This window comes from Podarcis filfolensis, assembly GCF_964270895.1.
Source record: "Podarcis filfolensis genome assembly, chromosome: 10".
In the NCBI taxonomy this organism is placed as follows: domain Eukaryota; kingdom Metazoa; phylum Chordata; class Lepidosauria; order Squamata; family Lacertidae; genus Podarcis; species Podarcis filfolensis.
This window is the reverse complement of record NC_139612.1, coordinates 65535996-65548595: the sequence shown is the minus strand read 5'-3', so window position 1 is coordinate 65548595 and position 12600 is coordinate 65535996. Positions and strand designations below refer to the sequence as shown.

The window sequence follows — 12600 nt, the reverse complement described above, 5'->3', positions numbered from 1 at the left end:
CAAACTCACCCACTTAGTTTGGTCTTTCTAAAAGGCTTAATTTACTCACTCTCTCTGTGAAATTTTATTCTAGAATGATTTTTTTAAAGGGGTGAAGAAATATGAATGCAGTAGGCAGGAATGTATCTATGCAGTTAAGGAGAGCTCGATAAATTGGTGGGTGAGGAAGAAGAATATTTGTGAATATATATCTCAGAGATATATTCATCCCCCCCCAAAAAATAATAAACCCCAAACTTTTCCAGCTGCAGATTTAGCTCTCGCTTTTCAAGCCCTTCTCTGGTTTCCCTCGCCCAAAAATTGGGAAATAAAGTTGGGGGTGGTGGAAGAGAACTAAATTTCCCCAAATGTTTTAAAGAGCAAGAAAAAGGCCTCCTCCGCCTCCGGGGAACTGAATGAGCAATATTAATCCCTGATTAGTAATTGCCTTGCCCCGCTGTTAGTCTTTACAAGACATTTCAAAATATCGTTAACCCTTCCCCTCCGAGTTGCAAAACAATCGCTTTGATCTAACGTGAATTTGAGTGACTCTGACGCCGCTTGCCCAAGAGCGTTTTCACACCTGAGGACTAAACTGGGTTAGAAGGAAAATCTCTCTCCATACCCTCAGAAGAGTCGTCATTGTTCCGAAATACCCATTCGGTTTAAAAATGAGTCCCTTTTCAAACACACCCTCGCCCCTACCGTCAACAGTATGCACACACGGCAGAATAGCTTACGAGGGCTATTTCGTTTTTCTTGTGAAAGTTGCCTAGGTTATCTCTTCTTGGGCAAACAGATCCAAGCCGCCCACCCCCGCAAACTCAGAGCCAAAGAATTTAGGGGTTTTGCTTGTTGCTGCTTCACCCTTGATTTAATTGGGACTGACTTCCAAAACGAACCTGGGAAGATCGTAGTTCTGGCTGCGTAGCCGGCAAGGGGACGCCAGTGGGTTTAAAAACAAAGATCCTAGCTTAACTTGGGTGGCTGGAGAGTGCTTGCTCCAGAACTTTGATTTCTTCATCCCAAAGTCTGGTTACAAAGCAAGAGTTTAGGTAGTTGTGTTTGCAAAATCTGCATCTATCTATCCGCTCGGAATCGTCTCTGTATATTTGAACTCTCCGAATAATTCACAATATCACCAAACAGCAACAGGAGAAAGCTGGCTTGAAAAGTTGCAGATTCCCCCTCCGTTTACCCATTAGAGTAGACTGCTCAACCCCCCAGTCAATTGCCACTTGGTCAATTAAAATGAAAGGTAAGGTGTTTTTAGATCCTCAACCTGAACTCATTTTTTAAAAGAAGGAATGAATGCCTGTCTGATTTTTCCTCTCTGTGGAAAATGTCCTGGTTACATTTACTTGCAAGGAAGTCCCATGGATTTAAGAGGCACCTTAGCATGTGGTTAGGATTGGGGAGAGACCCTGTTAAAACCCTAACTTGGGAAACTGTAGAAGTCATTGATTTGAATGGGACCTTCTTGCTTCGGAATACATATAATAAGGATGTCCTCTTTCTCTCTGTGTGAATGCTTTAAGCTTGAGCATGTACATGTTTACTCAGATGTAAGTCCCCTTGAGTTGAACAGGGCTCCTTTCAAAGGAAGTGTAAAAAGGAGAACCGCCTCAATTTGGATCATTGGATAGTTTTCTGGTTCAAAAGCCAACACAGGCAGACTCAGGAAACTTTTAACAGCTACCATGAGAAATTCTTGTGGAAAAAGTAAAATTTGGAGCTATCTGACTGACAGAGGTTTCTTTCTTGGGGGGGGGGGTGAAGAAGAAAGGAAAAGGAAAAACTTGCTCAAATAATTCTGCATAATAATAATATAATTTTTTAAAAAGACATTTTCAGTCAATTTTTGGCATGTGTCGCTGAACGACATACTGGAAAACTGCCTTTCTTGCTTCGATCGTAAACCTATTAAATTTGATTTAATACTTCCAAGTACTTGGATTTAGCATGGTAATTTGTGTGTGGGAGGGGGAATGCCACCCAGTCAGCCACAGGTTGACTTGAAATGTTTCTCATTGGTTTCAACAAGATGCTAGTTGCAATCTGAAAGCCTTAATGTCATATGTGTCTACTTGGGAGTAATCCCCGTTGAGCACAAGGAGGCGACTGTGGAAACACAGGTATTTTGTATTTGCAATCGTACACCAGGCCAGGTTTGCTGGTACCCATACATGTTTATCTAGGAGTAATTTGGTGGGACTTACTTCTGAGTAAATATGCAGCATTTTGGACTGCATAGGGCTTTCTTGGAAAGCAGGCTGCAAGGTCCGAAACAGGATATTTTAATAATAACCAGGACTTTTTAAAGCCCATTTAAAAAGATGTGCAGCGTTTGCTCTCTGAAGATTGCTCCACTTTTCCTTCCAAGTATGGCACAGGTTTGAAACTTGATTTATGTGTGGTGCAGGCATGTTCCTAAACATGTTTCCTCAAAAGTAAACCCCCCTGAAGTCCATGGGGCTTGGTCCCAAGTAAAGTGTGATAGGACGGCTGCCTTATCCAGCATTTACTTAGCAGGAACTAAGACTGATTGAGCGGAGGTGTGTTACATCCGAGTAGATCTGCTTAGGATCAGGTTGTTGAAGTCCCAACTCCAATGCATTGGGCTGATTTTTCTGGTGAACGTGATTTAAGTGCCCTGGGCTCCTTTTGGGGGAGAAGTGCAGGATATAAATTTAATGATTATAATCATATGTATTACAAAGGTACTGTATGGGCAGGCAAAATCAACGCTTCAAGAGGCAGGGAGCTGAAAGAAGTCTGGCTTAAATCTATCCTTCTGGCCTAACTGGGTGATTATTCCTCCTGCCCGATGCTGGTGCAAAGTTCCCCCTGCTATCTTGCAAAAGCTGGGGAGTCCTCGTTAAGGGTTTTTGTCAATTTCACGTGGCCTCCTGGTTCAAGAAGCCGTGCGGGATTGATTGGGGAAGGCCCATTAGCAGGGATTGATTTGTCCAAGAGGGATGAGTGGGGAACATTGCGAAGAGAGAGAAGGAAATCTGAATGGGATCATTCACCAAAAAGGAATGATTGTTCTCAGTTACACTTTACCTTAGAGTCCATGTGAGAGTGTAAACACCGAATTAGAGCCTGTGCGCGTGTTCACAGGCAACTTAGCTCCTGGTACATTTTATCCACGTTCGCGACATTCTTCTAGAGAAGCGTGCATAAGACCGTTGTCTTCTCACCTTCCTAAGAAGCACAGAAACACGCAGGTAAACGGAAGGAAGGGCCCTTTCACATGGTACAAACTCTGTTATGTTACCTACTCCTGTGGTCCTGGGCTTTCTGACGCAGCAGGGTTGCCAACTGATCAGAAAGGAAGTGAGCTGGCTTCCTCTTCTGCCTCGAGCAGAAGGCAGCCCGACACAGTAGAGAGGTACGGCAGCATTCTCACCTGTTAATGCTTGTGCAACAAAAGCCTGCTGTTAAAGGCACAGCTACAGTGTCCAGTCGAAAAGTTGGCCACATTACTGAGGAGGGCATCATTAAGGTCCTTTCCTTACACTGCTACATTTTAGGCATACACTTAAAAAAATGTCAGGTGTGAATAAATCATTAAACACCATTGAAACTTCCACTGAACTAAACCCCAGAATTTTAAGGTGTTGGACTAGATGACCCGAGGGTCCCTTCCAACTCTACAATTTTACGATTCTATTATCAACTTGTATTTAAGATACAGAGGTGAATATGTTGTGTGTTTATGCCTAGCCTAAGCATTTTTTGCTTGGAAGTATTTGAAGCTCCATGGTAATCTGTGTCGACTTGCCTGTCGATGTTTAGCCTTAGGATTTAAGTGGGGTTTAGGGTCAGAAACCTACACACACCCCAAGCCTGAAGATGTAGATGTTAGTCCCATTTATTCCAAAAAGTTGTACTTCCAACTCTTGAATTTGAGATCTGAGTGTTGGAGAGTTTTGTCTCTGGGCCTGACCTAATCCAACACACATTTCCGAGAAAAACAATTACCGCTTTGTTGAATTTAATTTCAATTTACACGCCATCATAAAATCAGTAATGGATGATAAAATCCACCAGTTTGAAATGAGCCTGCCTTCTACATAGATGTCTGTTTCCTTTTCATCTTGAAACATATTTACTCTAACACACCTGCCTCTATTCTGTTTGTTGACTACAACTGAGAATTCGCTTCCAAGTAAGTAGATTAATTTTTAAAACATGGAGAGGGGGAGGAAAACCTCAGACTGCTTTAAAAAATAAATAAAAAAAATCAAGTATTAGGTTTATGTAATTTTCCCACTGTATTTTAATAATACCAACAAAATATTCTTAAGGAAAAAGATCTGGTATCTTGACCTATTAGATTGTTGTTGGAATATGCTTTGCAACTTGAATGCATCAATTTTATGTAGCAATTCAAACTTTTGCCTCTTGTTTTCTCCATTCTCTGCTGCTGTCTTTCACTTCAATACTGGGGTAACACTCCATCTGGGATTATGTCGTGTGGGAACCTATTTATGAGAACTGAGGATGTTCAGGCCTGGGGACGGAGGGCAAATGCAGCTTCTAGATCTCTCTAAACCTCTGTTGAGCTCTCCCCAGTCCATATCCCTCACTGGTCCATACCAGCACCACTTCTGACTCTCCATGAATGCTTTTGACTGCATGGGATGTGGCTTTGAACTCTTGAGAATGCCCTTTTGTGCCTGGATGGAGAGAGGTGTCTGTGTCTCAAAACCTCTGGCTTTTGCATGGCCTGTTGGACAAAGGCTCTATCCTCTGTAGCCTCGTCCACCACTGTCATGTGGCCCTCAGAAGCTTGTATTATGAGGGAATGTGGCCCTTCAGTGAAAAAATGTTCCCCTCGACCTCTAAACACTGAGAGAGATCATTTAGCGTTTGGAGTAATGATCCCCACAGTGATGTGGGGAAAGGTAGAGGAGCGTCTATGGAAATCCACTAGTCCCACCGCCTAATTTTAGCAACATTATAGCCTTCTAAAAATAACAGCTGAAGGGGTTGAGTGCGAACACAGCACAGGACCCAAATGGGTTCTACTCAGAGAAGACCCACTCAGATTAATAGACTTAAGTTAGTCACGTCCATTGATGTTGATGGGCCTATTCTGAGCATGAGTCATGTTGGAGACAAGACACAATCCCCCATCACATTTGCTCCAAAGTAGACCTATCGGAGACCGCCCTGGAGAGAGGCGGCAATTTGATGCACACTTAATTCGTTAAACTTGTTGGAACTTACTTCTGAGTAGCCCTGTACTGAACTGCAGTGTCAGTTGGGTTGGTACCATCGCCATTCCTCTCCACTTCTGATCTCAGACTTTTATCCTGAGCAGGGCTATCCCAGCTATAGAGGCAAAAGAGACATTTGCCCAAGGTAGGACAGCAGGATTTCCACGGCTCCTGCTAAGTAAACGCTACCTCCTCTGATTTGGCAGGACACAGAGGCTTTCAAGCGCTTGGGTGTGATTAGACTTGCGCTCAAAGCGTTGGCATTTGGGTTTGAGAAGGTGGGTGGCAACGCTTCTGTTTTGCACATGGTAGCCAACGCTTCCTCTCTGCGAACCTCAAATCTCGAATTGATCGAGGGATTTCCGTTTTGGGTTGCCAGCAGATCTGTACTCAAGGCATTCTCGACTGGAGCCCTGGGAGAGCACCCCCTTTGCATGCAGAAGGTCCCAGATTCAGTTCCTAGCATTGGCAGTCCAGTCCTGGGAATATCCGTGGCCTGAAACCCTGGAGAGCCACTGCCTATGGAAAATACTGAGCTAACAATAACAATAACAATAACAATAACAATAACAATAATTATTTATTATTTGTACCCCACCCATCTGGTTGGGTTTCCCCAGCGACTCTGGGTGGCTTCCAACAAAGACCAAAAATACACTAAAATATCACACATTAAAAACTTCCCTGAACAGGGCTGCCTTCAGATGTCTTCTGAATGTCAGGTAGTTGTTTATCTCTTTGACATCTGATGGGAGGGCGTTCCACAGGGCGGGCGCCACTGCCGAGAAGGCCCTCTGCCTGGTTCCCTGTAACTTGGCTTCTTGCAATGAGGGAACCACCAGAAGGCCCTTGGTGCTGGACCTCAGCATCCGGGCAGAACGATGGGGGCCGAGACCGTTTAAGGTTTTAAAGGTCAGCACCAACACTTTGAATTGTGCTCGGAAACGTACTGGGAGCCAATGTAGGTCTTTCAAGACCGGTGTTATGTGGTCTCGGCAGCCGCCCCCAGTCACCAGGCTAGCTGCTGCATTCTGGATTAGTTAAAGTTTCTGGGTCACCTTCAAAGGTAGCCCCATGTAGAGTGTATTGCAGTAGTCCAAGCGGGAGATAAGCAGAGCATGCACCACTCTGGCGAGACAGTCTGCGGGCAGGTAGGGTCTCAGCCTGTGTATCAGATGCAGCTGGTAGACAGCCGCCCTGGATACAGAATGGACCTGCGCCTCCATGGACAGCTGTGAGTCCAAAATGACTCCCAGCTAGATGGACTATTGGCCCGACTCTGTTGCAGCCGAGCCCATCTGACTCACGGGTCCCTAAGCTGTCCCACCACCCTACCTCCTTTGGGGAGACGTTGGCTAATGGGGATCTGCTTTTGTCTTTCTGTCCTAGCAGGTGGTCAGGTGTGCCGTCCGCCATTGCTGCATGGTTCTCTCCCTTGGCTGGATGGGAGCAAGGCTTTGGGAAGCCACCACAGCACCGCCCCATGGAACCTCAGCCCCTTCTCCAAGACCCCCATCCACCACAGCTCGCCTGGACCTCTCTCCGTCTACCCTCCGGCGTCCTCCTCCACTTTGTCTGCGGGCCACTCCAGCCCACACCTCTTCACCTTCCCGCCGACCCCTCCCAAAGATGTCTCCCCGGACCCCTCCATCTCCACCCCAGGCTCCACTGGGTCCAGCCGGCAAGAGGAAAAAGAGTGCATTAAGTACCAGGTGTCTCTGGCTGAAACCATGAAGCTGGAGTCTTCTCATTCCCGGAGCAGCATGGCCTCATTAGGAGGGGCCTCTTCGTCAGCTCATCACCCCATCTCCACTTACCCTTCCTACGTCCCTGAATACGGCTCTGGACTTTTCCCTCCCAGCAGCCTGCTGGGGGGATCGCCGACCGGTTTCGGGTGCAAATCCAGACCAAAAGCACGTTCCAGCACAGGTAGGGTCCTTGACGGATTCTTAAAATGCTTCTGTTTAAGGTTCAGGAAAGGCTTTTTTTTAATTAAAAAATGAGCAAAGGTTAAGGACTGGGAGGAATAATCATATGGGGAGAAGGGGGGTTGTATGGGTTTTCAGCTGCAAATTCAGACCAAAGAGCTTCCAGTGCAGGAAAGGTGCTAAATGGATGACCAGTTAGAAGCCAACTCTTGTTTTATTTTTAAAAAGAAGCCGAGGATCGTTTTAAGCAGAAAGCAAACTCTGGCAATGCAAAGGTCAACAAAGGGATCAAGCAGATACCACAGAACCTTTCTTCCTAAAACACTGTTGCATTCCATAACAGTTGCTATAATTTTGCTCTTCCTTTAGAAAGATCAGAACAAGCTAAGGTGGGTTTCCTGCTGGTCTCCCAGTCAGGGCTTGACCAAAGGTGGGGTGGGTTAGCTTTAACAATGTGACAAGAGCCCCAGGTTCTCCCAGGCTATTCACTATTCACTCTGTCCATTTGCACATGAGAAACTCGATTGATTTTTAATGGGGATCATTTACCAGAAGAGGGAATCCTGAACGTGTTTCCAGAAAACCCAGCAGGCCTACTAATTTTTGATATTTGCAGGGTTTATGCACTTTCTCTGTTTTATACACAGAGATATTTGATTTTATATCGGTTCCTCTGGCATTTAGAGACACAAATCTCTTTGGCAAGGGATCCCAATTTCACCGTTTGCAAAATGGTTAAACCAAACTATGCTGGTTTAACCACATTATGTCAATTTCGACTTCCTTTTCTTCCTCCAGTTGTTATTTTTTCTGAATATAAAGTGGATTAGATTCTCTCCCCCTCCCACAGCAAAGGGCTGTTAACGCTTACTGAAATGTAGGTCCTATTGATTTCAATAGAACTTACTTCTGAGTAAGTGCACTTGGAATTCTTGCTGAAATTGATTGAGAAGCCAGTTTCCTTCATTTGACATGAGTTGCCCCAGATTTTATATACCCTATTTTGAGCGTGTTTCTTTAGGGAGCTGGTGAAGCAAATTGATTTTGACGAAATGTTCGTCTGAGACAAAGTTCTTACAATTGCATTGCTTTGGAGTTGCATGAAATTAATGGGGTCTATGTCTGAATAAACATGTTGGATAGGTGACTCAGCTTTCTCCTTATTATCCCATGTGCTAAAACTCACTCACTCATACCACCCCACTCCTAGGTTCAGAAAGATTCGTACAAGGTGGTAGTGATTAAAAATGTTTTCCATACTCTACAGGTCAGTCCTTTCCCTTCCTATTTGATTTTTGCCTCGTGGGAGAGAGGAGCAAAGAGTTGAATCAGATTTAAGCTGAAACATCACTTCCAGCCCCACACATTCAACAAGTGGGGCGGCCCTGATGTTCATGGGAGGGGGCTAATCCCAAATTCTCTAGAGCCAAATATAGCATAGGACAGGGGCCAGCAAACTTTTTCAGCAGGGGGCCGGTCCACTGTCCCTCAGACCTTGTGGGGGGCTGGACTATATTTTGGGAAAAAAATATGAACGAATTCCTATGCCCCACAAATAACCCAGAGATGCGTTTTAAATAAAAGCACACATTCTGCTCATGTAAAAACACCAGGCAGGCCCCACAAATTACCCAGAGATGCATTTTAAATAAAAGGACACATTCTACTGATGTAAAAACACGCTGATTCCTGGACCGTCCGTAGGCCGGATTTAGAAGGCAATTGGACTGGATCCGGCCCCTGGGCCTTTAGTTTGCCTACCCATGGCATAGGACATCACCCCACTCTGATGGGTGATTAAGGATCAATGTTAAGGATCAATGCACCCATTTAATGCAGAGATTTCACTCCTATCTAATGGACTCCATTTTCACACCTCCACAAATGGCTGTTCAGCCACATATACACACTTTTTGGCTGGGCGTTCCTGCGCTGTGAACATTCAGTGAAACAGATATGACAGTGAAACTTGAGAGAGAGAATGTGGAATAGATACCGGGGATGGGGAACTTTGAGATGTTGTTAGACTACAACTCCCATCATCCCTGACCGTTGGGTATGGTGGCTGGGGCTGACGGGAGCTGGAGTTCAGCAACATCTGGCAAGCCACAAGTTTCCCATCCTTGTTACATTCAATATGCGTGCCAACTTTTTAGCTTGGCTCGGTAGCTGACCCCTTTTAGCTGCAGTAGACATTAGGAGAGGCTCACGTTTATCCACTATTGTGAATGGTTTTAAATGGTTGGCAAAGGCACAAGAGCAAACCAGGCCAGTGTATTTTTCCAGTCAGTTGGCAATCTGTAAGAGTCTAATTGTGCATTTGTCCAGCAGCCCTAATCCACTTACTGATTAAAACAGCAATTACTTTGGGTGTTTTAGCTGAAATTGACACGCCAGGTGGAACTTTGACACATGATTCTAAGCCATGGTTTAAGCCATGGATGAACAAACCATAGGTTAACTTATTTTATTTATTTATTAGATTTATATACCAGCCTTCACCAAAAGATCTCAGGGTGGTTCACAAGATAAAAACATGAGATAAAAGCACAAATAAACCATGAGTTCTCCCCACAAACAAACCATGGCTTGCTTCTTCAAAGTTTGTTTTGTTTTCCAGCTGCTGCTCCTGCCTCATGCCTTTGCAGTGTGGTGAGAGTGGGGGAGATGAAACAAACCGAAGTTAAGGAAGGCTAGTGGTTTTACATGGAATCCACCATGGTTCAAAAGCCTACAATAAACCATGGCCTCAGATTGTGGTTTCTTACCAGTAAACAAACCATGGTTAAGCTGCTGAGCAGGATTCACGTGTAACGCTAAGACATGGTTTAATAAACCGTAAATTAACAAACTCCCATTTAGCATATGTGTAAACCAGGCGGTTCGCTTTTCCTCTGCTGTTTTTTTCCCGAGGACTCTTTTCTTTGTTAGCAGACACGCAAAACCAGAATGCACGATTCATTCATTCCTCTTGCTCCTGTGTAAGCCTCATTCCCAACCTGCTTGCTAAACTTAGAAACTCATTTTAATTCACTTGAAGCTACCTGCTGCTAATTTGAACATTTCTGGAAAGCTGGTTTTTACATGCACAGAGAGAGAATGTGTGTGTGTGTGTGTGTGTGTGTGTGTGTGTGTGTGTGTGGTGGTGTTGGGGGACCACAAAAACCTAATGTGTTCCGGAAATGTTATTTATTGGTTCAGTGACTTCCTTATGCAGAGAAAAAAACTGGATAGGACTGTGTTCACTTTCCCCACTCAAAAGTCTCTCTCTGCACTTCCCCCAATTCTTTTCCCAGATCCCAGGAGCGAGTTTATTTTAAGTTGGTTTCTTTTTTTCCTTTCTGTTGGGGGTGGGAGGGGGAGAAGGGGAACTACCTAAGAAAAGAGGGAAGTTTTGTTTAGACTGCCTGATCTGGGTCTGTCTCCAAAATATTTCATAATCCATAGGCTATATAGTGAAAGAAAGCAAATTCGCCCAGGGAGGCAGTAGTGCTCAGCACAATTTCTAGAAAGTGTATTTTAGCAGGCCTTTGGGACTTGCTTGCAAGTAAATGGCCATGATCCACAGCAGAATTATATGCAGTTTTTTTTTTGGTGCAGTCCTGAGCATCCTTGTTCAGGAGTCAGTTACTCTTTAATAAGTGTGAGTGGGACCTCAGCTTCAAGTCTGTTGATTTTTGCGTGGACATCCTTACGTTGTACTGTGTTCAGAATCCAGGCCTGTCAACCTTTTAACCACCCACTGCCATTGTGGTTTCAACAAGAAGCTTGGATCTGCAGCTGCTAGCTGATCACCATGTTTATCTCCCTGCTGTGAAAAGCTAGACCAGTAGATCAAGCTGCTGTTAAGTGCAGAAGAGCAGGACACTTGGCAACACTAACTTCTGTTTTGTGATTCCTCCCCTGCCCTCCATCTTTGTACTAAAATCTTGGAAATATGCACCGAAATCAGTGGGGCTGGTCTCGGAATGAATGCCTTTAGGTTCCAGGCAGTTTGCATATTAAACAAAGATCAAAATAAGTCGCTCCCTCACCTTTCCCCTATTCCTCCCCCCACGTTCTTCCTTTCCTCATTGAGACTCCTGCAAGTAGATGTTGTCCAGTGTGAGTCAGATCAGTTTTCAGGGTTTTTCCAGGGTGACATTTACTCTGACTGTCTGAGCAGGGACTGTCTCTATTTAGCTGATATGTTTTAGCTAATCCAATTATTTTCAGACGGCTGCACGCGACAGTTACATTGTTTATCCAGCGCCAGGAACTTTAATAGAGTCCGGATGCGGTTAACAGTGACAAAAAGAAAGAAAGAAGTAAATGTAGAACTGCCTCTTTCTGTATATGCAAGCAGACTGGGTGTGTGTTTGTATGAGAGAAAGAAAGAAAGAAAGAAAGAAAGAAAGCAAGAAAGAAAGCAGAAGAGAAGGAAACTCAGTTCTCCTGCCTTTCCGACTTCTAGCAGCAGACCTCTGCACCTTTAACAACTGCCATGTCAGGCAGAAAAGGGAGAGAAGAGGATTTCTCCACTGCTACTACAATCACGGCCATCATGGGTAGACTCACAGAACTGTAGAGTTGGAAGGGACCACCACAATCATCTAGTCCCAACCCCATGCAGCGCAGGAGTTTTTTGCCCGACGTGGGGCTCAAACCCACGATGCCAAGATTAAGAGTCGCATGCTCTACCAACTGAGCTATCCATGTCATCGTGGTCCAGGGCAGGGCCACAGAGCACCTGCTTTGCTTGCAGAAGGCTCCAGGTTCAATCCCTGGCAGGTAGGGCTGGGAGTATACTGCCTCCTTGAAACCCCTGGAGAGCTGATCAGTGTAGAAGCCGTTGAGTTGGATGAACTGATGGTCTGATCCAGTATAAGACAGCTGCCTTTCTGGGGTTATTATGGGTAAGGGCCATAGTTCAGGGGTAGAGCATTCCGAAGGTCCCAGGTAAGGCTTGAGAGTCACTGCCATTCAGTGCAGATAATACTGAGGCAGCTTCTTATGCTCCTGTGTCCCATGGATGATGTTTCCAGGGCCTACTGAGCTGAGATCCTGGGTGTAATTTCTAACCCACCCTCTTCTAGTCCTTAGGAGACCAGTGAGAAGGTGGGCGAAGGACCACAGGAGTTAGAACTGTCTGGTCTCCCTGTTGTGTTGTACTGAGTGTGCAGGGAATGTGCAGGCTGCACGTGATGAGTTGAGATGGCTCCCTTTTTTATCTTCTCTTTTTTGCCCAGGGACCCACACAGACACGGAGTGGCCTTGGCTGTGAGTCTCCAGTGCTGAACACACTTGGGAAGTAGTGCTATGGGAACCAGTGGGATTTTTTGCCAAGTGGAAGGGTTTAAGATCAGGGTGCTTTGGATGCTACAAATGAGGTGTGTGTGTATGTGTGTTGGCTTCCCATTGGCTATTGTTGTAGACTACCCAGGTCTTTTGCTTGCTCCACTGGGTCTTCTTAGGTCCTTGGTGAT

General features: G+C 45.1%; 1 protein-coding gene across 7 annotated transcripts in view; it reads left to right on the top strand.

Annotated features, from left to right (window-relative positions):
- The window catches only part of GATA3 (GATA binding protein 3), a 74699-nt gene that overhangs the window by 21436 nt on the left and 40663 nt on the right, over positions 1 to 12600 (top strand). For 5 of the 7 annotated variants that reach the window (XM_083573010.1, XM_083573011.1, XM_083573013.1 and 2 more), the window contains exon 3: positions 6597 to 7136. In XM_083573010.1, the coding sequence (XP_083429136.1) occupies positions 6597 to 7136 (540 nt within the window). The remainder of the gene's footprint in view (positions 1 to 6596; positions 7137 to 12600) is intronic. The other 2 variants (XM_083573014.1, XM_083573012.1) reach the window with 1 other exon arrangement.